A 22,747-nucleotide genomic window follows, 5' to 3' on the forward strand; every position below is an offset into this window, starting at 1 on the left:
ACTGTGGCCTCTGGTCTTTACACTGTCTCCCCATCTTTTTTAGCTTGAATCCAGAGCATACTTTTGAAGTGAATTCCACAAGCATACCCAACTACTACTGAGCTTTGATTTGCTTCATGAGCAGCCTCAAGGTGCATCACTGTTTTGTTTTGTTCTGTTTGTTTTTTTGTTTTGTTTTGTTTTGTTTGTTTCTTCGTTTTTTATCAAACTGAGCCAGAAGATACATTCCATGAGTATATATAATGTGTTTCTCTGTTGCTAACATGCCTTCAATCTATGGAATCAGACCAGAGGTCATTTAGATTCATAGAATCAATATGTTTGGAGAAGACCTCTCAGATTATCTAGTCCAACCACCAACCTATCCCCACCATACCCACTAACCATATCCCTCAGTGTCACATCCACACAGTTTCTGAGCACCTCCAGGGATGATGACTCCACCACCTCTGTGGGCAGCCTGTACCACTGCCTCACCACTTTCTGAGTTTTTCCTAATATCTAACCTGAACCTCCCCTGGTGCAACTTCAGGTCATTACCTCTCATCATATGACTGTCATCTTGGAGAAGAGGATGATTCACTTTCAGGTAATTGTACAGAGCGATAAGGTCTCCCCCGAGCCTCCTCTTCTCCAGAGTGAACAATCCCAGTTCCCTCAGCTGCTCTTCATAAGACTTGTGCTCCAGCTGAAGTAGAACACCCTGAAACTTGTTTATTATGCTACGTCCTCATGTCCAACTGTTTTACTATGGATTCATTTCTGTTTTATGGTTAGCACATCTGCACAGCTCAGCTCCAGAGCAGCTTTCTTTTTTACACACAGCTGAGAGATGGCAAGTGCCACATTCTCCAGCACCTCCTGAAACAGGCTGAACCTCAGCCTTTCGCATCTCATGTTAGCACATAACCGCAGCCAGTACCACTCCTCCTCCACGAGGATGGCTTCTCCGGTAGTTTGCACGGCGTCCATCCTTTTGCTGAGTGCTTTCTTCACAACGACACGGATGCAACTGGAATTCACGGACTCGAGCCGCCGTGCCTGTGCGGTTTGATGTTCCGGCAGCCCTTCTGCGGGAGCTCGACTTCCAAAGCTCACGCTTGTAGCGGCCGTGTGAGCGGGAGCCGGTACCCACGCCCGTTACTCCGTAGCTGTCGGCTAGCATCCCGCTCCCCGAGGACGGCGTCAAGGCCGGAGGCGGGCAGCTCCCCCGGGGCGCCTGGAAGCGAGGGGCTGCGCCCTCTGACGGGCCCGGGCGATGGGAGGCAGCGCGGCGGGGCGGGGTGACCGCCGCCGCTCTAATAAGACCGCGGCCGGCACCGCTCGACGGCCGTTCGCCTCGGTGCCCCGCGCCCAGCATGCAGTGCTTCCCCGGCCTGGTGCTCGCACTCAGCTCGCTGCTGGGCGCCCTGGCGTTGCTGCAGCTCTCGCTTTACCTGCGGGTGCCGTCCCGCTACGGCAAGCACGAGGAGCGGCTGTGCCGTCCGCGGGGCCGGCTGCCTGCGCGCTGCGCCTGGTTCGTGCAGGAGCTGCCCTCCTTCCTCGTGCCCGCGCTGCTGCTGGCGCTGCGCAGCCCGCCCCGTCTCGAGCCGCTGGGCTGCCGCTTGCTCTGCTGCCTCTTCTGCTGGCACTACTTCTACAGGTACCGCCGGGCGCTCCGCAGGAGGCCGCGAGCACCTGCCCGTCCGTGAGGGCGGAGGGAGGCGTGCGGTGGGCGCGGCGGGGCGGGCGCCGCCGGGAAGGAGCCAGTGCTCGGCGAGGAGGAGATGCTCCCCGCTCTTTCCGGCAATGAAAGAGAGGTTTCGCTAAGCCGGAGCGAAGTTTGGAACGAAACGAAAGCAAACGTTACGCAAAGGAGCGTGCGAAGCCCTCGGTGCGGGCGGGACGCGCGTGGGGGCGGCCCCGAGGGGAGAACGGCCGCTGCGGTTCCTCTGGCCCGGAGCGGCACCGCAGCGGCGGTTTGTCCCGATCTGTAAAATTCAGTACGTGTATGCGTCAGAAATTCCGTCGTGCGTACGTCGGTGAACGCCGTCAAGCTTTGTTCTTGTCATCAAAGAACAAAGCCGCGACCCTCCGTCGGTGGCAGCGCGGGCAGCGCGGCACAGCCCCGCGGTTGCCGTCGGGTTCTGCAGGCGGCGGGACGCGGTTCCGAAGCGCGCTCAGCGCAGCGCGGCGATGGGCCCTTCTGCAGCTTGGAGCAGCGCCGGCTTTACCTGCGCTCGCGCTTTCGTCTGCCGCGGATCTCACGCGGCATTTCAATGATTTCCCGCTTACGAAAAAACGGCCTTCTCACAAGCGGCGACTGCCCCGTGTCACTCTGCACGGCAGGGTGAAGAGCTTCTGCAGCAAAACCTTTCTCTGCAGGTTTTTCTTCTTCTTCTTCTTTTAAAAATCCAAATTCCTATTTCTATATTTTTTCTTTTCCTTCCTAGAATTAAAAATCATGCAAGGAATAATGGTCCCTAAATGATTCTTTGCAATCCACCCACGATCTTAGTGTCGAAAGTCTGACTGCGGTGTCTCTACAGGCAGTGAGGGACGGAAATAAACAAATATTGGCTGTGGGAAATGCATTTAAACCAGGGGGAAAAAATGATTTCAAGTGCTAAAATATTTGACAGATGTATTAACCATCACCGCCGTCGTCGTTTTGTTGCTGTGCTAAACAAGCTGGAGGATGCTACCCGTGGCAGGCACGCTATGCTCCCAGAAATAGGTGCGTTGCACATCTTGTTTAACGCAATCCGCTGTGCTCGTGTGTTTCTGGCTATTTCAGAAGCAGAGGTGGATGAGCACCGCCGGGCATATGAAAGACGTGCTGCCCTACCGCTACGCGCCCATCTCTCAGCCATGCTCTGCTTGCCGTTGTTGCTGCGGGGCTTGGGCAGAAGCCCCGTGTTTTCCTACGTTTTCTTTCTCAAATAATTTAGGGGCACTTCTCACCTGCGGCCAGGGAATACTTATTCTCTTATAAAAGTAAAAACTCTTATTTAGCCAAGTCTATACAGCAACCTATTTTGCTTCTAATATCGCGTGTCACTCTGATGTTATTCTTTACAGCAAACCATTCCGAGATGCTTTCAAACCGATCAATATTTGAAGTACTGTGTTATGTATCAGTGCTACATTGTTATGTAGAAGAGCAGGAAAAAGAGAATACGAGGAGTTTTTCTGGCTTAGGGCATTTCGCCGGTGTATTTGAGAAGAGCTTCAGCACTTTGATATAACAGCCACTGTTCATCTTTATATTTTTTCAAGTGATTATCTTTACTAGAAATAAGTGAACAGGTTTTAGACACTTTCCTGATTACAATAAAATATACAATTGGTCAATAATAAAGTTACATTAGCTCAGTGGAGGTAGCCTATTGCAGTTCTTTTGACTTATGTCCCGCTAAGCTATTCCTACTTTTCCTACCCATTGCCTGTCGTTTGTGTTTCAGCATTACTTTACGCTTGAATGAAAATACTCCCCTTTATACAGAGAAAAGTTTCCTCATATATCATTAGATATTTTAGTGACATCTTAGTCTCTGCAGGGAAGCTCTTATTGTTCCTAATTTTGTCAGATCTCTTACACCTAACGTGCTGGTGGAATGGCAGTTTCAAACAGAAGGATATTACAGAAGGAATATTACAGAATATCACAGGCTATTACTGTAGCAGAGATTTTTCAGGGCCACTGAGCTGGCTGTTCTGCCTTTCTGTCCATCCAGCTGTGCTGCCTCAGGAACTCGGGTTTGTCTGAAGCAGATATTTGAGTACCTCCCAGTCTCGGTCTGAGAGAGAAGACAGAAAATCCATCCTCTATTTTACAGAGAATCTGCTGTTTCCTCTGGTAGTTTAGTCTTGTGAACTCTTCCGCTGTCACTTGACGTGTTTAAAATGTGCTTGAATTTGACTCCCCTTGATTTCCTCCTGGTGATGCTTACTATTTGTTGCTCTGCACTAATTTAAAGCGCCCTGAAGGATCCCATTTTATTTTCTGAGCGGGATAACATTCACAGAAATCAGATCATTTTTCAGCCTGCTTGTTACCGAGCTGTCAGGTCCTCCGTCTTGCACTTGTGTGATCCAGATAGTACAGGAGCACGTATCGTATTTCTGATGAATTGGCTACTGCACACGGTAGGGAGTTTGTGAAGGATTGAGGTGATTTATCTGGTGTCCCGGTGCCAGCTGTAAGGAGCGGGCATTACCCCGCCTGACACGCCGTACTTCGTCAGGCACGCAGTCTGTCAGGATAAAGTTACCCTTTCACAAATTTAGGACCAGCCTTAAGCGGGCGTAATGAGGGCGTCCCGCTTTTGCACGCGGTGTCCCGTAGCCTCGACGTTCGGAGGAACCGTTCCTAAACCGGACTAAGCTCCGCCGGCCCTGCTTGTTTCCTCTGCCGCCGCTAGGCTGCAGCCGCCTTCTTCTTGGCGGGCGGGAAAAGGTGCGCGCCGTGCGGCTTCGGGAAGAGCCGGGGCCTGGCTGAGTCTGCCAGGGGAATCCCACATCAGTCCCCTCTTCTTTGACTGCCGGCCTCGGTTAGCCAGCTCCTCGGCTCCCTCGACGCGTTCTTGATTACCGCAGCGCGGTGGGAATTTAATCGAATCCAAATGGCCCCGTGGCGCTAAAGCAAACTCCCATAAAAATCGGAACGTTATCACATCTGGTTTAGGTAAGCTCACGGCTTCGCTTTCGCACGGGTAGGCAGAGGAAAGGAGGGAGAAAGTGAGAAGAGCAGTAAATGCCAAGTCCGCCATCTGCAGCGGTCTGTGGGGAAAGCAGCCGCGAGCAGGAAACGATGGGCGTACAGGAATTGTTTGGCATAAGTGACTTATGAAGGATTTTGGTTTGAAATGTAGTTTGTAAAGGGGCTGTGTGGGAAGAGCAGCTGAAGCCGTCAGGTGGCAGAAGGAAGCCTTTTGGCTGCGCTTCCGATTTGCAGCCCCGCTTCAAGAACTTAGTGGGGAAACAGGAAATAAGGGGATGAGAGGTTGGCATCACTACGGAATTCCTTATAGACCTTAACACTGCATTTCTCTTAGAACCAGAATTGGATAAAAAGTGACAAAGACAGAGAGCGACAAGAGATGTCACCTTCAACAGTAACAAGGGGAAAGTCTTGTCTGTCTGAGCTATAGAATGTTTTCCTCTGTGAGTGCAGAAAAAATAAATTTGCTTTTTGAAGTGCACTGAAGTCAGTCTGAAAGGCACTAAGAGGCCCACTCTTTCAGAGACTGCTGGCTCCCCATCCCCCTTTGATTGTAGGTGACCCATTTGGTGTGCCTGTACTTGGTTTTCTACAAATCAAGATCTCCTTTAAAAAAATCAGGGAAAGTATTTTGTACTGGTTCATAAGGTCACTCTACCATTTTCATGCACTCTCTCCTACCCAGTCCATGAATTTAACTTTTTGCAAGTCATCTCAGTGAGTTTCAGTAATGCCAACTACATCCTATTTCTTCTCATGAGTGAAAATACTAGATTCACTGCTGTTTTCAGTCAGGTTCCTTCATAAGTAGTCAACCAAAAAATTTCTTTGCATGCTTTGCCACAGAAGTGTAAAGTGTTCACACATCCAATGATGTGTGAACTGGTATTGAGTTTGCTTCATTGCAGACTCCTCTAACATTACTAAATACTCTCCTGGTTAGTCTCTCATAATAGAGCACTATCTGATTGCCTTCCTTGCTGTTAGTACATATGGGCTCATTTATACTTTCTTTTTCCACTGGAAAATGGCCTCACATTACAGACACCTGAGGTTGTTGCCCAGCCAGAAGTGTGCCAAAATAAATTTTCCTTATATCCCTTGGAACGGAAGAAAATAGGTGGAGGAAACTCAGACTTTTATCTTTCTTCACATCTTTTCAAGATGGCATTCTTGTTATTCAGTACATTTCTACATGATGTGAATTGTTCTGTGCTTTTTTGTGGTTTTGTCATTACCATGCAGCTTTGCAAACTGTTATGGTTCTGTATTTATAACCAAAGTTTTCTTCCCAGATGGGTTCCACTGTGTGCTGTTCCCTTGCTTTCTATTCTCTGTCATGCCCACCATTCCCACTGTGTTACTAAGGCCTAATTACATTTTGAACAATGATTGTCAAGGATAAAGAGGAAGAGTAAAATTTCATTAAAAATCTCTGAGAAACACCTTGAGAGCTCACTGCAGCCTGTAGTTTGCAGGCTCTAGTTTGTCACTGGCAAAAATGCATAGCTAATGGTGGCAACTATGTTGAAAAATAGTGTTTTGTAGCTGAGAATTTGCTCTCCTAAATAGCGTTACTTTGTTCTTTGTATCTGTTGTATTTTCCATGGAAATAAACAAAAGGCATTACTTTCAGGGAAACTTATATCTATACAGCCCAAAACAATTCCTATTCACTCAGTGTGGCCTAGGCAAGCCAAAAGGTTGGGCACCCATGGGATGGATGTTGATAAGAAAAAAAGAGTTATGAGGAGCAGCTGGGGGAACTGGAGCTGTTTGTTCTAGAGAAAGCGAGGCTGAGGGGAGACCTCATCGCTCTCTATGGCTCTACAACTCTCTGCAAAGAAGGCTGCATAGAAGAGGCTGCTTGTCTTTTTTCTCAGATGACAACTGAGACGCAACAAGACAGTGGCCTCAAGTTGTCTCAGGGCAAGTTTAGACGTTAGCTAGAGTTTCTTCACTCGAGGAGTGGTTAGGCATTGGAATGGGCTGCCCAGGTAGGTGGTGGAGTCTTTGTCTTTAAAAATGTATCTGTGTAAATCTGGGGAGCAAAGGACACTAACACTGATGCTTTCTGTGTAACGAGTGCTTCACATAGCAATTTTATGTGCTAGGAAATCTTGCTAGGAAATCTCGTGTAATATGTATTTTGGAAGGAAGCAAAGACTATTGTGAATCAGAGATAGCCTACGGTAGCTCTTTTTATTACAGGATATTAGAGGATATTAAGTCTTTTGATCATTTTAATGTAAGTGCAAACTCGGGACATGACCTGGCCATTTCCGATTCTGTTCCTCATTGTACCTGTACTGCCACGGATGACCAGAGGTCATACGGGTTCAGAAGCACTTTGGATTTAGACATTTCAACCAATGTTCTTCAAGATGTGAACCTAAGGATTTAGAAATGATAATCATTTGTTTACCATTTTGGAAGTAGAATGACTTTCTGTGTAACAGCTGTAGAAATCGATCAGATTGAACTGCTGTTAGAAGGATACGTTTGAGATTCTGACTTATAATGACAGGATACTGCCAATAAACAGAGGTATTTAAAATTAATTAAATTGAACGTGCTCAGTAATCCTCAAGACCCAGGATGCAAGTCTGTGCAAATCTGGGACTTTAGGATGTTTCAAAAACTTTCTCTAATTTTTAGACATGCAAGTTGGAGTTTCATGCTTTTTGCTGGTGTTTTCCATTTTCAGCTTCTATAGTCTATTGGGAAAAATGATTACACTAATAATTTTATACTTCAGACTAATAACTTCAGAGTAATAACTTTATACTTCAGACACGGCGTGGGCCCCAAGAGTTCAAGTTCTTTCCTGCTTTGTCATCATAATGATATATTTGGGTCTCTGAATTTCTGTCTTCCTTCATAAATCAAATTCATCCTCGCTGTTTTTGAAATAGTTTGAAGTAGAGATTCAGCTGAGGACGGAGTTTGGTCTGAAAAGTGGAATGAAACTTCATGTTTTTAATCAGACTATCCCAAGACATTTGTTTTAACTAAGCTGACTGCGCAAAGCTGTCAAAGATGAAAAATTATTTGAAATGTTGTTATTGTTTAACTAATTTTGTTTTCGAATATGTGCGGAGAACAAGTCTGCTAAAAAGGCTTGAAATCTTATTTTTCAAGAAAGCACTAGGCTCCAAACCTGGAAAAAAATATATAGTGTTTCTGGTCATTAGGGTTATGAAGAAGAATTTTCTAACATGTGACAAGCCTCAACTGCTGCAGAAGTTTAATTCTGAATCTTTCAGTTTCTCAGAGCATTCGCTTGCATAGTAAGAAATAAGGAAGATGACCCAGTGCTGCACTTTTGAATCCTGTGGGCTGTGGTGAAATGGTCAGAAATCCTTCTGCCATTATCCTGCTGCATGGTGAAAGACAGAAGCATTCTCAGCAAAGGTAGGGCCTTAAAATGTTTTTGACAGGCGCATCTGTAAAACAGAGCTAGAGAAACTCTGCATTAGATTATGACCTCAGTTTTCTCACTATTTGTTTTTTTTTAACAGCAACACATAGCTCACAGTCTCAAACTGCTTAATGTAGCTGAATAAACAACCCAAATGTGCCAAGTCTCCTCACTCAGGGTTGAGATTCCCAGGTAGAAGCTCTCTGTCATCCTGTGCACTCATATCCCTAGGTCTGTAGCTCAGTCTCTCATAGCCCCCCAAAATCTGTCCTGCTCCGTGATCTCCTGTGCCAGACACAGCTGCTGGGGCCTGCTCTCCATAGATGGGAGCAGTAAGCCTGCTGCCCCTAAGCACATGCTCATAGCTTCCCCAGAGTGGACAGTCTCCCCAGCTAAAGATGGAAACTAGAAAACCTCCTCCACCAGATACCACACAAACCAATCACATGGGCATTCAGGACAGGGGGAGAGGAAACCAGGAGGCCCTCACTTCCCCTGATACGCACAGGTGTGCTGCTACTGGAAATACTGGACAGTCCCTGCTAAAGCAGCTGCATAGATCAGTGCTGTTATATGTCCTGGTTATGCAAGGGTTTTGTAGTTTAGAGTGACCTACGGAGGCTGTGCAAAGCCAACAAAATTCAGAGTTAAATATGTAGTAATGCCTCCTATTTATTTCCATGGAAACTACAACAGATACAAAGAGCATAATTAAACTATTTGATAGAGTAAATCCTCTGCTACAAAATGCTATTTTTCAGCATAGTCAGTATCAGTAGCTACCACCAATGAACAAGAGCCTGCATGCTGCCCTTGTAAAGATCTGCATGACTGTCTAGAATGTGGCTTATCTTTCACGTCATTTCCACCACAGTTGAAATGCACTACTCACTGCCTCACTGTGCTCACATCCACTGTTTGGTCTCCAGAAACATTCAGCAAGTGCCAGAATGTCAGTGAGTGTAGTTTTTTCTGCATGGGGAAATTCAATAACACACCTCTGCTTCATACACAGTTCCATACCAGATGCCATTCTGTCAGACTGCCCCTCTGCTCCTCTGCTGCCATCTGTCTCACAGCAACAACATGTAATGGAATATTGGTGGGAAGGTTCAACCTCTGCTGTCATAGCACCAACACCCACCTCTGAAATTGTAGGCCAAAATAGTAAAATATGTGGCATTACTTTCAGAGCAGCCCTCTAATACAGCACAATGAATTTTCATGTACAAGTCAGTATAAACTACATGAACCCTGTGTCACTGTGGAGTCATTTCCTACCATAGGATCCGGAAAGTCTGTTGTAGAGGGGACAAAGACCCGTTTGGATGCTCAGGAGAAACCATTTTGTTGATAAAGATACTCAGCCATAACTGCAAAGGAAGGGGGGCAAACATGAAAGAACTACAATGAAAGAGAGACAGTGCAGTTGTTGGCTAGCAAGAGATAAAAACATTAACTAGGTGAACAAAAGAATCTGAGGAACTGTAAAGGAAGCAAAGAATCTAAAGAAGGACAAAGAAAGGACAAATTCAGGAAGGCTAGAAGCGCAAAATGGAGAAAGATCAGGAGTTCAGGCATAAGAGAGAATTACTGGAGTGGAAAAAAATCATTAAGGGTATCTTGAAGACTGCTTTCAATATATCTTGCATTTCTGCTTTCTGAACGGGTATGAAGCCTAGTGCATGTTGGTAGGAGACAGTCTGACCAGCGTGTAGCTTTGGAGATGGTTAGCTTTCTAAATGTCTAATTTTCTTTGGCTGTTTCTCAGCCCCATGTGGACTGCTTGTGGAAAATAATTAAGCTTTCTCTCATAAGTGCAGTTGTAAGAGCACAGTTTTGTGCATCCTTCGATTTTGTACCATTTTTTCATGCAGATGTGTCCTTTTGTTCTGCTCATACTCCGAGCTTCTGTGAACTCTTTGAACTCTGCGCCAGAGGAGCAGTGAGCTTTTTGAAGTGCACAGAATAGTGTCTGGTCAAGTTGCTCTGGCACATGTTTCATTCTTTTGGCAGACAACCATAATTTAGCAATAGGAACAAAGTGATTTATCTTCATAAATATCAAGTGGTTATTTTTGGAGAAGAAAAGAGGGAGATACCTTGCTGAAATATATGGTTTGGCTGGCTAAGCCTTTGACACGCCATCGCTTAGATAAAACAACAGACATTCTCGTAATCTTTAAGTGCTGCTGTCCTTTAGATGCCACCAATTAGTAGAGAAAAGCATGAAATATTGTGGTTGGGTACAACCACATCTTGTCACGCTGACCCTAGTCCTGTCCTCCACCACTCATACAATTTTAAATCTGGACCAAGATTAGTTAGAGTTTCAGCTGAGGTAACTGGCTGGGCATTGAGTTCAGGCTGCAGCCTGGGCAAAAGGTTTTGTTTGTGCTGTGGTTTCTTTTGCTTGGCTAATTCCAGATCTCATCGCTGCTCCCCAGCTCCCTGTCAGTGTCTCCCTCTCACCAAGATAGCTCCAAGTTCCCATTCTCCGTTCCTTGAATTTTCTTCTAAGTGCTTTGGCCTGTAAGGATGACCTTAGGACAGGAAAGACCTGCATGAGTTCCAGTGCCCCATAATGATCAAGACTGTGACAATCTGGAATTGCAATTGCTGAACAAATTACAGAGAATTAAGGAAGAGAATCAACCTAAGGATTGTTCCTGATGGCTGCTTGTATAGCCCATCCTTAAAAACAGTGATGGAAATTCCTCAAACCCTCCAGCTAATATTTCCTTCTTTGCAGTAAAGTTTTATACAACTGTACTTTGCTATAATGTCTTCCACAGGTTTTTTATTAGTCATGTTAAACAACCTTGAGGCCTTCAGTCTTCCTACATAGGTCACACTTCCCAGATCGCAGCTGTTTTCTCTGGGCTTTGCCCTTGTCTCTTATGAGGTGCAGGGTTCAGCTGCATACAATGTAAGTTCCTACTAGTTCCATGCAAAGAGGAACTAATTTGGGTGCCTCCATTAGCAATTCAGTTTCCACATCACATTTTAACATTTGCTTTCTTAACATACCCTGACACTCTCAGGTCATGCTAAGATACCTACCAGCGTTCCTTCCTCCATCCAGCCAGTTCTCCAGCTCACCTTTTATGTTTTGTCAGACTTGCCCAAGAGTTGTTCTTTGCCATTGTCTTCACTGAGCCAAACTGATTTTTAAAAACACGAAACCAGTATTTCAGGATTGTTGTTAAATCTATTTCTCACTCTTAGTGTGCTCAGTAGCTCAGTATCACCCAGAATTGTGCCAACCACAAACATATTAAAAACAGCCTTTTTTTTATTATTATTTTATTTTTCCCGGACAAGGAGGCTGTTACAAACAAAAGCATTTGGTTTTTTAAACAAATGTTCATCATATCGTAAGTTGTGGACTCTGATACTTTGCTATGTAGTCTCTGTGATCAAACCGCGTGTCCATTTGGGACAGTCTTGATTCCAGGAGTGATCTGTACTCAAGCAATAGTTCCTTTGCTTTATTAGCTCCACCTTTGGTGGTATCCTTTGGTTATTAAAGAGCAAAATATTTTGAAAACCATATTTTGTTCTTCAAAATGGAAACCTTTGAGAAACAAATATATTACTTTAACTGTACACTGACTGTAGCTTGCTGACTGACTGTGACTTGCTGGTGCAGCCTGCTAATGCACCAAGCCCAAGAACTTTGTTCTTGGCTTCCCTTTAGAAAATGCATAGTAATTGAAGTTTGGGACTTACTGCTCTACCTGCTAAAGCCATTAGGAAAGACCACAGATTCAACATTTTTCACAATTTAGTGCCTTTTTCGAACTGTGAAAAGGAAGAAATCTCCTTTTTTGGTTCTAAGAGGCTGTTAATCACTGGAAGATACCAGATTTTTGCAGTGACGGTTTCAGAAATATTGGAAGACAAGAGAAGCAAGGAAACAATTTGTACATCGGCTTTCAAAATGCTTTTGAAACCTGGTTGCTGTTGTAATGAATTTACAAGAGCAAAAATTTGTTCTTTGGAGTCAAGACAACCCAGTCCTTCCTCACCAATTAAAAACAAATCCCCATTATTAGGTCCTGTTCTTTTCCTTTCTTTTTTTCAACAACAAGTATTGTATTAAGTATAGCACATCTAATAGTTCCTGCATGCAACTATGCGAAAAGAACTCACTTTCATTCTTATACTGTATATATCCTTCTCACTATGCTAACCATATAGCATACCTAAAATTTCTAACAATCGTGTTACAAATTCTGGCTAGTCGTAGATTGCCAGAATGACTGACTTTAGGCTTTTGTAGTGCTGGAATTTAGCATTATGCTGCCCAGATTCCTTAGATTTTTCTGCAGCCAAATGGATCTTTTTTCTTTTCTTTTTTCTTTTTTCTTTTCCATCAATAATTGATAGTAATGTAGAAGCAGCATTTTGTTTTTAGGCACTCGCATCAGACACACGTGGTTTTGCAAATTATTGTAGATTTCTTGCTATAATCTCACTTCATTCACATGCAATTGTAAGCAGCTGAGCTTTTCTGATCCAGCACCAAGAATTCAACCTGAACTCTGCATTAAGCTGTGTGACTGGGAAGTTGAGCGCTATTGCTTAACCCCTTTAACTGCAATCCATGGTGTCAGCCTTCCTGGGATAGTTTCTCTCTGGAGCTTTGCTCATAGCTTTGCTGGTGTTAAACACTTTTCTATTCTGAGGAGTTAACTCCACCATTCTGAACTTGCTCAATTTGTGTGTATTGTTCTTAGATGAGGCATGAGCCACAATGAAGCCCTGAAGTTACCTTGCTGGGTTAGAGTAGGGGCCCATCACAGTCAGTGCCTGCCTTGGCAAAAGTCTTTCAAAAGAAAGTGCAGTAAATGGTGGTCAGCCATCCAGGGGAGATGCTGCCTTCTGCCTCCCTGAATTGGAATGTGTATTATCCCCCGAAATATGAGGATGAATATGCATTCCAAAGCCCTAGACTTTTTCTCCTCTTTATTAAAGGACTTGCCTTTATTTATAACCTGTGGCTATCTCCCTTTTTCTTCCAGTGTTGTTTGTGTATTGTATTAAGTTTATTAATTTCATTATGTTTATTAATTACATTTGAACTTGCTTCCTTTCAGTATCATGAGAACATTTGCGCACAGTTATTCAGCTCCCCCAAACAGATTATTTTCTCATATTCAGTGTTATTTTTTAACTTTAATCTCTGCTCTTAATTCAGCAGCTCCAGTGGTGCAGAATGGAAATCTCTTCCAGGTCTCTTCTTATTTTGCAACTCTGAATCCTTTCCCATTTCTGCTGTCTTTCACTCAGTCAATGCTGCCCAGGCGTCCTACTCTCCATCACTTTCTCTCAAGGACTCCTGAAACCCAGACATGGTGCTGTCTGTCTCAGGGTTTCTTCATTCCTCCTCCCATCCCTCGATCAGATTTGTGCCTGCATCCCTTCCCCAGGAAAGGTGAGTGCTCCTACAAGAAGCCTTCATTCAGTCCTGAACCTGCTCCTAAGAGACTGCAAAAAAAGGGTGTTCTTGTGAACAGGCTTCAAGTTGAATGAATTTTGTACATGGGCCACAAGTAGCTCAGTGATTATAGACTGAGAACTTTGTTTTAGATAGAATACTCAGAAATGAACCTGACATGAAGGGTTTACCATTGTCTTACACAGCTGGACTGTGAGCTTGTCAGTCAAGTGTATATCCTTCTTATTCCTTAAACTATAGTGATTAAAAATTTGTCCAGAGATCTTTGGAGGAACCTGGAAGTAGGATGTTCTGCATGTGGTTTTTTCCTCAGTTCAGGTGAGAGTCTCTCCTGTTTCCAAGGGAGCTGGTATGCTCCATGTAAGCAGAAATTTGACGCAAATTACATATCATTTTCTCTTTGAAATATGCTGGTCTGGATAAGAAATGACAGTAAAGAAGATGAATAATTTATTATTCATTCATTTTAAAGGAAACTGCTGGCAATGGTTTAGTCAGATGCAGTGCATTTGGCCAGTAAAGATGATAAAAGACAAAAGGATTAGTCATCAATATTGCACGGGAAGAAAAAGGTCAAATTTGTCATAGGTCTAAATCCAAAAGGCCAATTTTTGATCTGCTCCTCTAAAGTGGTGCCCTCTGAGCCTCTTTTGATTTGCAGAGGGCAAAATAATCTCAGCAGTGATGCAAACTCTTCCGTGTACTATTTAATCCTATCAAACGTCCTCATTTTATTTCAGTTGCTTTATCAAAACCCAACAGGAATAGTCTGTGGGCCCACAATTCAAATTGACAAGTGTTGTATTAAAACAGAAACTTCTGGCACTGTTCAGATACAGAGAACTGAGTCTGACCTCCAGATTTATTCAAGCAGATTTCCCTGGAAAAATTGTTCCACAACATGGATTCTTCAATGAAATCCTGATGTGGAATTTCAGAAGTGCTGTGAGGCAGAATTTCACTGATATCAGGATTTCATTCCCTCTACTGAATAAATAAATAAATAATTGGCATCCCCTGAGATTGTGCGTACACTGTGCACGCAACTTTCTTCTGTCCTGCACACATGGTGTTCATGTTAGAGAGACCATGTGATTTTTTTTTTTCCTTCCTTGTACTGCTGGATGAGGCATCTTTGAAGGGCTTGTAGCCTTTATACTGCCACAGCATATTCTGGAAGCTGAGAAATGCCTCCTCATGCTAGGAATGGTTGAAGCTAGGGCAGGAACTTCTGACCACCTCAGCTAGAGAAATTGAAAGGTTCACACGCATACCTGTTTTTGACGAAGAATCTCACTCAAATCCACTGTGTAAACTCCTTTCCAAAAGTCACATTTCACGGTTGTTTTTTCTGTCTTCTGTACAATTTATATTCTCCAAGTCTCCCTTTGTGAGTACCCTACTGTACAGGCCTGAACCAGTGATTAAGCACCTGGTGAAGGGGCATGGCCAACCCTGAGAGCAGTCTTGGTGGTAGGGTCAGGAGCATCTCTTCCATACGGAAGCTCCTCCATAGTGCTTGTGGCTCTTTTGGGAAATGGATATTGTAGTTGGCACTGCCCCTCTCTGTAGCAAAGGGCAGCCAAGATCTTAGTATGTGCTGTTTGTGGTTCAAGTTCCTCCTGCTACCAGCAAGGGAAAAGGAAGGCAGAGAGACATTCTTGAGGCCACAGCAATTCTGGGTGAGATTTCCAGCTTCCTGTGTTCCATCTCAAAGGACCAGAAAAATGTGGATATGGGCAGTATTTTTCTTGATTCCCATTTGTTGTTGTCTTGCTTTCTTACAGTTGTTTTCAATTTCTTAATGTTTACTGACTTTTTCATACTTTGTGTTTTGTTAAGGTTTTTCTTCCTCCAGCAGGGAAATTGCAAATATGCTGTCATCGTGAAATGTGCTGACTTTGTTTTCTTATCTACCTTAGGACATTTATTTACCCCTTCTTCACTAGAGGCAGGCCTTTCCCGCTGCAATTGCTTTTCTTTGGCACATTATTCTGTATCTATAATGGCTTCCTCCAGGGATACTACCTGATCTACTGTGCTGAATACCCAACGGATTGGTGCACCGACATCCGATTTACATCAGGTAATTACAGCTGCAGGATTCCCTAGATCTAATCTCCAAGCAATTTGTCAGCGCTTTGAATTACATCCTAATCTTCACTGAACATGTGAGTCAGATCAGTTGTGATGGAAATCGACATGAAAGCTGCCTGCTGGCCCAAATAAAACAACTGAATGTGCGGTGACATTTATTCTTGCTAGGAAGCCACCACTGAAGGATTACGACGTAGGGTATTGGAACACAGTCTCAAGTCACCAACCTTGCTTTTCTGATGCCACTTGAGCAGGAATGTGCAATTGCTCGGCCAGATGTCCACTAAACAGTGGCCCTGTGCATGGTAAACTGTGGCTTTCTCTCTCTGCCAGGGAGGTGTGCACTCAATGCAGCCATTCTGACTGACAGAGCGCAAAGCCTCAGCATAAATGGGGCTTTAGAGACAAAGGGTTCTTTTTTCTTGTGTAGGGCACATGGGCAGATTAGAGATCATGCACGGTCTGGTTGTATGTTAATAAGGTTCTTATGTTCTGTAATTTAATAGCCTAGCTGAACTTCACCCTGTAAAAGCCTAGGGAGAATAACTGAGCGAGGGCAGCTAGGTGCATTACACAGTTGCTGCTGTGCAGAGGATGGTTTTTAAATACAGACACAGAAATAAAATTGAACAGGGAGGTAAGAAGAAGTGTTTTGCATACAGCAAGTACAAAATAACCAAGGTATATTCCATACTCTGTTAAAAGCAGTGGATAAAAGTTCAGTCTTAACTCACAGCATCCCATCTTAAAAACCCTGGACACTGTGTAGCAACAGCTCCTATAGCCATCAAAGAACACACTGCATTATTTAATTTTGATAATAAATATACATATATATGTGTGTGATGAGAACAAAGAACTAATGAGAAAACAGTAGTGGTGGTCCTTAAAATATCAAGTTAAAACAATGTATTTCTCTTCTACAACTTCTCAACTTTCTGTTACTACTGGGAGTGCTGAGGTTTTACAAGAACTTTGTTTTTTGCTCTGCTGCTTAGCACACACCACCTCTACTTGATTTCTGCCTTCCTAATCACTGTCAGATGTGGTTTTCTCAGTGATTAATGTGGCATGAAATGTAGGGCATGTCACCTGCAGAGTTCCTCAATCTAGTTTTTCAGCTAAACAGAATCTGCTCAGTGAATCTCTCTGGCCAGAAACTGCCAGCAGTCTTCAGCAAGTGAGCGGTTGCTCCATGTTCATGCCCACAGCTCTGTCCAAATTGCCTGACTTGTGGTGGACTGAGCAGCCCCGGGTTGTAGGTTCCTCTCCTTGTACTGATGATGTGCTAGATAAGTTTGTGTTCTCTGAGCTTCTCTTTTCACAGCTTTTCTCTTTTCTGTGATGCTGTCCATCCCTGCCCCCCTCCCTCTCCCAACCCTACCTGGCCCATCCAATACCTGGCTGCCTAATATCTCTGGGGACTGTGAATACATAGCTGCTGCTCGGGCTCCCCCTGGCCTTTCTTGAATGACTCATTTTCTAGATCATTAATGTACCCACTTGTGGGACCCAAGAAGGAACACAGAGGCCTCCCGTAGGCAGTAGAAAAGAATTGGCAGCAGCAGACTATCCTCACATCTGCTGCTCCAGCTGGTAGCACACAATACCATGAAGCTCTGTTCTTTGGCTGAGAATGGGACATACAGATATACCAGAGCACGGTGGCAGAAAACCTGATGAGCAACCACAGAATCTACAGACCTGCGTGCAGAGATTTTTCTTGACATTTCAGTCTTTCTTTCTATGATAGCCTCTTGGAAGCTACCTTCTCCATGTCCTTCATGAAAATAGAATCTTGATTTGGTTTTGGAACATGCACATCTCTGATGCACACATCATTTTTCCCTCCCTTTTGATGTTCAGTGACTACCACAAAGACGATCAAAGGGCTGTAGCATATCTCCTGCAAAGAGAGGCTGAAGGAGCTGTGCTTGTTCAGCCTGGAGAAGAAGAGGCTCTGGGGACACCTGGTTGTGGCCATTCAGTGCAATAAGGGAGCTTATAAACAGGAGAAAGGCTGACTTTTTACATGATCTGACAGTGATGGGACAAGGGGGAATTTAAAATTTCTTTAAATTAAATTAAAATTAAATTAATTAATTTAAATTTAAAGAGGAGAGGTTTATATTAGATGTTAGGAAGAAGTTTTTTACTCAAAGGGAGGTGAGGCCTGAGCAATGCTGCCCAGAGAAGCTGTGATGCCCCATCCCTGGAGGCACTCAAGGCAAGGTTGTATGGGGTCCTGGGCAGCCTGAGCTGGTGGGGAGCAGCCCTGCCAATGCCTGGGAGTTGAGACTGAATGAGTTTTAATGTTCCTTCCAACCCAAGCCATTCTACGATTCTGTGCTGTTTGATGACGGTGGCCAGGTGAGAAATTTGGCTTTTTCTCGCACTAGATGAAAGTGTTCTGGTCAGCCTGACAGAACAGTCTGCTCAAGGGGTCATCTTAATATGCAGAGATGGTGTCCACACTGAAGCTCTCCAGGATAGGTGATCTCATAGCTGACACAGAGATACATGTTTACCTTATCATCATTCACTCGTATTTCTGGGGATCTGTAACATTCTCAGTAGCTGTGCATCTTTTGACTAGAGAAAAATTCACCCACATCACATTAGGCCTCATATCTGCCTGCTCCAAAGATAAACCTCACGTGTTCTTGTATTCCTTGTGCAGGGATAATGGGGTAGACCAGGAGCTATCTTTCTAATCCATTTCCCATTTCTCTTTCAAAGGCCTCCTCTTATTTCTTCTGGGAATGGGAATCAACATTCACAGTGATCTCTTACTGCGCCAGCTGAGAAAACCTGGGGAAGTAACTTACAAGATTCCTCAAGGTATGTTTTCGTCTTAGTGAGAAAGGCAGGATGTAGGTCAGAGCTATGAACCAGGAAATGCCTGGTTCTGTAGAGAAACGTGGATGGAGATCCAGGACACTCTTTTGGTGTTGACTCCTGCTGGCTTGCTTTGGATGCTCATATCTCCTCAACCATCACTACCTCTGCCCCATTTTTCACCTCCAGCACCTAATTTCCTCTTGCTGTGATTAGCTAAGATATTAAACTGAGATCCAGATTTTGTATTCCCCGGAGGTAGTGGAGATGTTAATAACTGGCGTTTATGTAATTCTAATAATGGCTTTCTTAAGTTTTTCCATTTCCAAATGAAAATAAACAATTGTGAAGGTGCTGAAAACCTCTTGGTTAGAATAACCTCTGATTCTTGTACAGTATCCTTCTTTGTAGTTTGTCCTGGCTTCAGGGAAGTCATTTTAAGTTTCTCTCATGATTTCTGAATAAGAAAGGTAGAGTATTCAGTTGCTGACCTTAAGGAAAGAAAAATTCCATGTGCATAAGATGACATAAAAATTGCATATTTTGTCTTTCATTTCAGGGGGGCTGTTCACTTATGTTTCTGGAGCCAACTACTTTGGAGAAATCGTGGAATGGTTTGGTTTTGCCATCGCTACCTGGTCCTTACCAGCCTTCACCTTTGCCTTTTTCACTCTTTGCTGCATTGGGCCCCGTGCTTACCACCATCACAGGTATCAAAACTCAAACAGCTTCCTGCCTCTTGCTCATGGAACACATTTTGCAAAATGCCAGGGAGGGACAGGGCTGGAATCCAAAATGAAACTGAAATTTAATGCTATATACAAGAAGCATATTAGCCTGTTTGCAACTGGATGAAAGTACAGCAGTGCACTGGGAAAATTGTTAAATGGGACTGATGGTCATTTAAGTAGCTCTACTTACATCACTACTCCTTCCACATTAAGACATCTTGTCACTGAGCCTGATAAACACAACTTCTCCTGAGAGAGAAGTGCTGCACCCTTGCAGCACTTTGGAATAGACGTGCTCCTGTGCGCTGAATTCCCACATTAAATAATAGTGTAAATCTCTCGGGAATGTTCTTCTGCAGAGTAACACAGAGAGGTTGCAAAGCAAGGTAGATTGGAGGCATTTTAAGGTACCTCAGCTGAGCTGTATTGAAACTGCAATTTTCTTACTCGTACGCACTTTCATTCTCTTGCTTGTTCTCTTTCAGGTACTATCTCAAGACATTTACGGACTACCCAAAATCAAGGAAAGCCTTGATTCCTTTTGTTTTTTAATGACTTGGATATGGATTCTGTATCCTATTTTTATAGGGCTTTTTCCAATTCCGAGTTTTAAAGTTAGGTCTGACTATAAATAATTGTACAAATGATAACCTGGGGTTGTAATGGGCAAGAAGGTCGTACAGAACTGAAGTTCTTGTTATTAAATACAGGGGATATTGCAGACAGTTTTGGTTAGAGGGGCTCCCCAAGTACTTGCTTGTCTGTGGAGTTCCACCTGTGGAAAATGAGTATGACTAGTATGACTCCATTGACATCGTAGAAAAAACACTGGCTAAAGTACAGTGCGGAAAAGGAGAAAGTAAGCCCATGACTTAAGAGAAAGTCTCGGGTCACTCCAATTTAAAACCATTCTGCACACCTGCTTCTTCCTGCCTCATGCTGTGGCACATATGCCCTCGTGGCGGTCTCCTTTGTCAAGAAAGTAACTCTACCCTTTATTTTTCATCTAGAAGCAAAGTTAGCTCCCAGAGCCACGACACAACAAGAGGACACTTGTGGGCATGAGGCTGGGAGCAGTGTGTTGTGGCACAGAAGTAGCATGAAGTATGTGGAGGTGCAAGCATCTTGAGCTACCACAATGTCTGCTTTACTTCCTTGAGTAATACCCTTCTCACTGCTAGACAATTAATATTTACTCATCAGAATTCTTTTTTTTAAATGTATGTCATTAAAATAGTTGCAGCAGCATTAGAAGTTTTTTACCTTCTGGCAAATTCAGAGGTCTTTTCAAAATAACAATTTGTTCACTCAAACACACTCAATTTTTATTCATTAAAAAAAAAAAACAAACTTGAAATTGTGACGTATAACAAAGAAACAATGAAAATAAAAAGCTCTGGGTTGAAGAAAACATTCTCAGATACTGGCAGTACATTTTGTCTAAGAGGAACGTTTTCAGATAGTCCTATTAGGAAATGATACACGGATATTATTGAATTTCCACAAAGACACACAGTATGTTTTTTCATAATTTTAGAATATAGTTAGGAATTTTCGAGAAAAAAATATCATTAACCTTAATAGGAACAGATGTTTCAGAAAACACTGATAGTTTTAGTTACCCTTTGCAGCACAAAATCCTGCTAAGAATTATGCTGAATGGCGGGGGAAAAAAAAAGACCAGACCACATATTAAATATATTACGTGCTGCTAGAGTAACCTGATGGGCTGTATGTAATTTTCTCTGAAACACAATAAAATTTATGTAAAGCACAGAGTTGTGATGGTCTATAATTTACTGTTTACAGAAACGAGCCTCTGTGACATTTCTTACACATCCCTGCTCACCTTAGCTTCCTTCTTCTGGGCAAACCCTCTCTGTTTTGCTACTCTTGTTAATTGTCCTCATATCCTGCAGCAGAGTGGCCTTAGGAAGGTGGATCCCCTTGCACTGATCCCTGTAAAGCACATGGCAGAGCTGCATGCTTTACCAAAGAGCCATGCAGGCAAAGGTGAGGGCAAGATGAAATAATGCGACAGAAAAATTGTTGTGGCCAGGGCTGCAAATTTCACGTTAGCACCACAAATTTATTTTCCTTTGGTTTTCTTCCTTGTGCTTTCCACATGGAAATGCACAGGGACATGAGCTCCCCTTGCAGTGCTGGGGGACGAGGTGGCTGGTGGTGGCCAGAGCTCAGCTAGGAGGGACCAGCCTTGCCTGCTGCCTGTCCTAGGCAGCCCTGAGGCTTTCACTGCAAGCCCCAGTGTCCAGGTGACTCCTACTTGTGCTTCTTCTTCCCCTAAACCTGCAAGCAGTGGAAGAGTAGATAGCCTGCAGGTGCCAGTGTTCCTACCTGCTGCCTCCTCTATTTACTTCTTGGGTCTAGAGAGAAAGAAGTGACCAAGCTCTGCCCCACTTTTGGACTAAACTCCTTCATCCCTCTTACCTACCCCTGCTCTTAGAATCAAATGGTTCCCTGAATTTATATTCTCTTGCTCGGTACTGTTGATCTAAAATGTCTTCACCCACTCTCTTCTGAGCTCCTGTCACCTTGGCTCAATATTTGGCCTAGGTTTAACTTTGCCCCACTGCGAAGTCCCACTGCACAAGCTTGTCCCATCCATATCAAAGGAAAGTTGATACAAGGCCCATTTTGTCAATAGGATTTAAATATCCTCATCAGTTAGGCTGTTACTGCTGGTTGACCAGGCCCAGATATTCACGGGTGATAGGTCCTAGTGGGGGCTATTTGCAGGCAGGGGGGTGTGGGCCATGCAGGTCCAACGCCTCGGCATCAGCCAAACTCACCACACTTTAGGGTGCCCAACACTTTGCCAGAGTAATTCCATCCTCTGTCAAGGGCTGTGAACAGGCATGGAAAAGGGCTGTGGGCAGGAATAGAGTGTGTTATCCTTCTGCCCCACTCCTTGGTGTTTTGGGGGAGCAGGATGGTTGCACGTGCTTTAAACCATCCGCAAGCAATGGATGATGTTAACTATGATGGAGAGGAGAGACAACTCTCCCCACACAGATTTTCTCAGTGGGGCTGGAGGTTGCCCTGGGGACACCAGTCTGCCCTGCTGTGTGTGAAATGCCACAGGGAGCACACGTGGGGTAACAATGCTCCCTATTAATTTCTTTCATTTTCTACTTTTATAAGGAAAGATAGGATCTGCTTGTCTCTGGGAGAGAAACACAGTGGATATTTTCATATCCTTCTGCTCAAGCCCCTGAAGGTTATGTGCACATACTATGATTTCAGAGTTGACTGTAAAATGTTTTGAATACTGGCACCTTTCTGAATTTCTTTGCAATGCCCTTTCATTCTGCCAAAAGCTAACACAAGTGTCCTCTGCGGTAACCATTTCAAATAGAATCTCATTCCTTTCCTCCTCCTTTTGCAATAACCTTTTCCTGTTTGTTTTTTTTTCCCATCATTCAAATTTAAGCTTTCATTTCTCTTTGAGGAACAATTAAGTTTTAGTGCTGTTC

At 43.8% G+C, this 22,747-nt stretch overlaps 1 protein-coding gene and 1 long non-coding RNA gene across 3 annotated transcripts in view; one reads left to right on the top strand and one right to left on the bottom strand.

Moving 5' to 3' along the window:
- Positions 1-2,676, bottom strand: part of LOC146544933 (uncharacterized) — a 40,272-nt gene extending 37,596 nt beyond the window's left edge. Inside the window, exon 1 of the long non-coding RNA XR_014882120.1 lies at positions 541-2,676. This is a non-coding gene — a long non-coding RNA (uncharacterized LOC146544933). The remainder of the gene's footprint in view (positions 1-540) is intronic.
- On the top strand, positions 1,280-21,027 carry SRD5A2 (steroid 5 alpha-reductase 2). 2 transcript variants are annotated; one of them, XM_085219583.1, is made up of 5 exons: positions 1,280-1,642; positions 15,510-15,673; positions 18,424-18,525; positions 19,082-19,232; positions 20,264-21,027. In XM_085219583.1, the coding sequence occupies exons 1-5, from the start codon at positions 1,359-1,361 to the stop codon at positions 20,316-20,318; spliced, it is 756 nt and encodes a 251-aa protein (XP_085075709.1). In that variant the 5' UTR covers positions 1,280-1,358; the 3' UTR covers positions 20,319-21,027. The 2 variants fall into 2 exon arrangements, with proteins under 2 accessions (XP_085075709.1, XP_085075710.1); XM_085219584.1 differs by having other exon boundaries at positions 1,281-1,642; positions 19,739-21,027.
- The last annotated feature ends 1,720 nt before the right edge of the window (positions 21,028-22,747 follow it).

This window comes from Meleagris gallopavo, chromosome 2, assembly GCF_905368555.1.
Source record: "Meleagris gallopavo chromosome 2, MGAL_WU_HG_1.1, whole genome shotgun sequence".
NCBI lineage: Eukaryota > Metazoa > Chordata > Aves > Galliformes > Phasianidae > Meleagris > Meleagris gallopavo.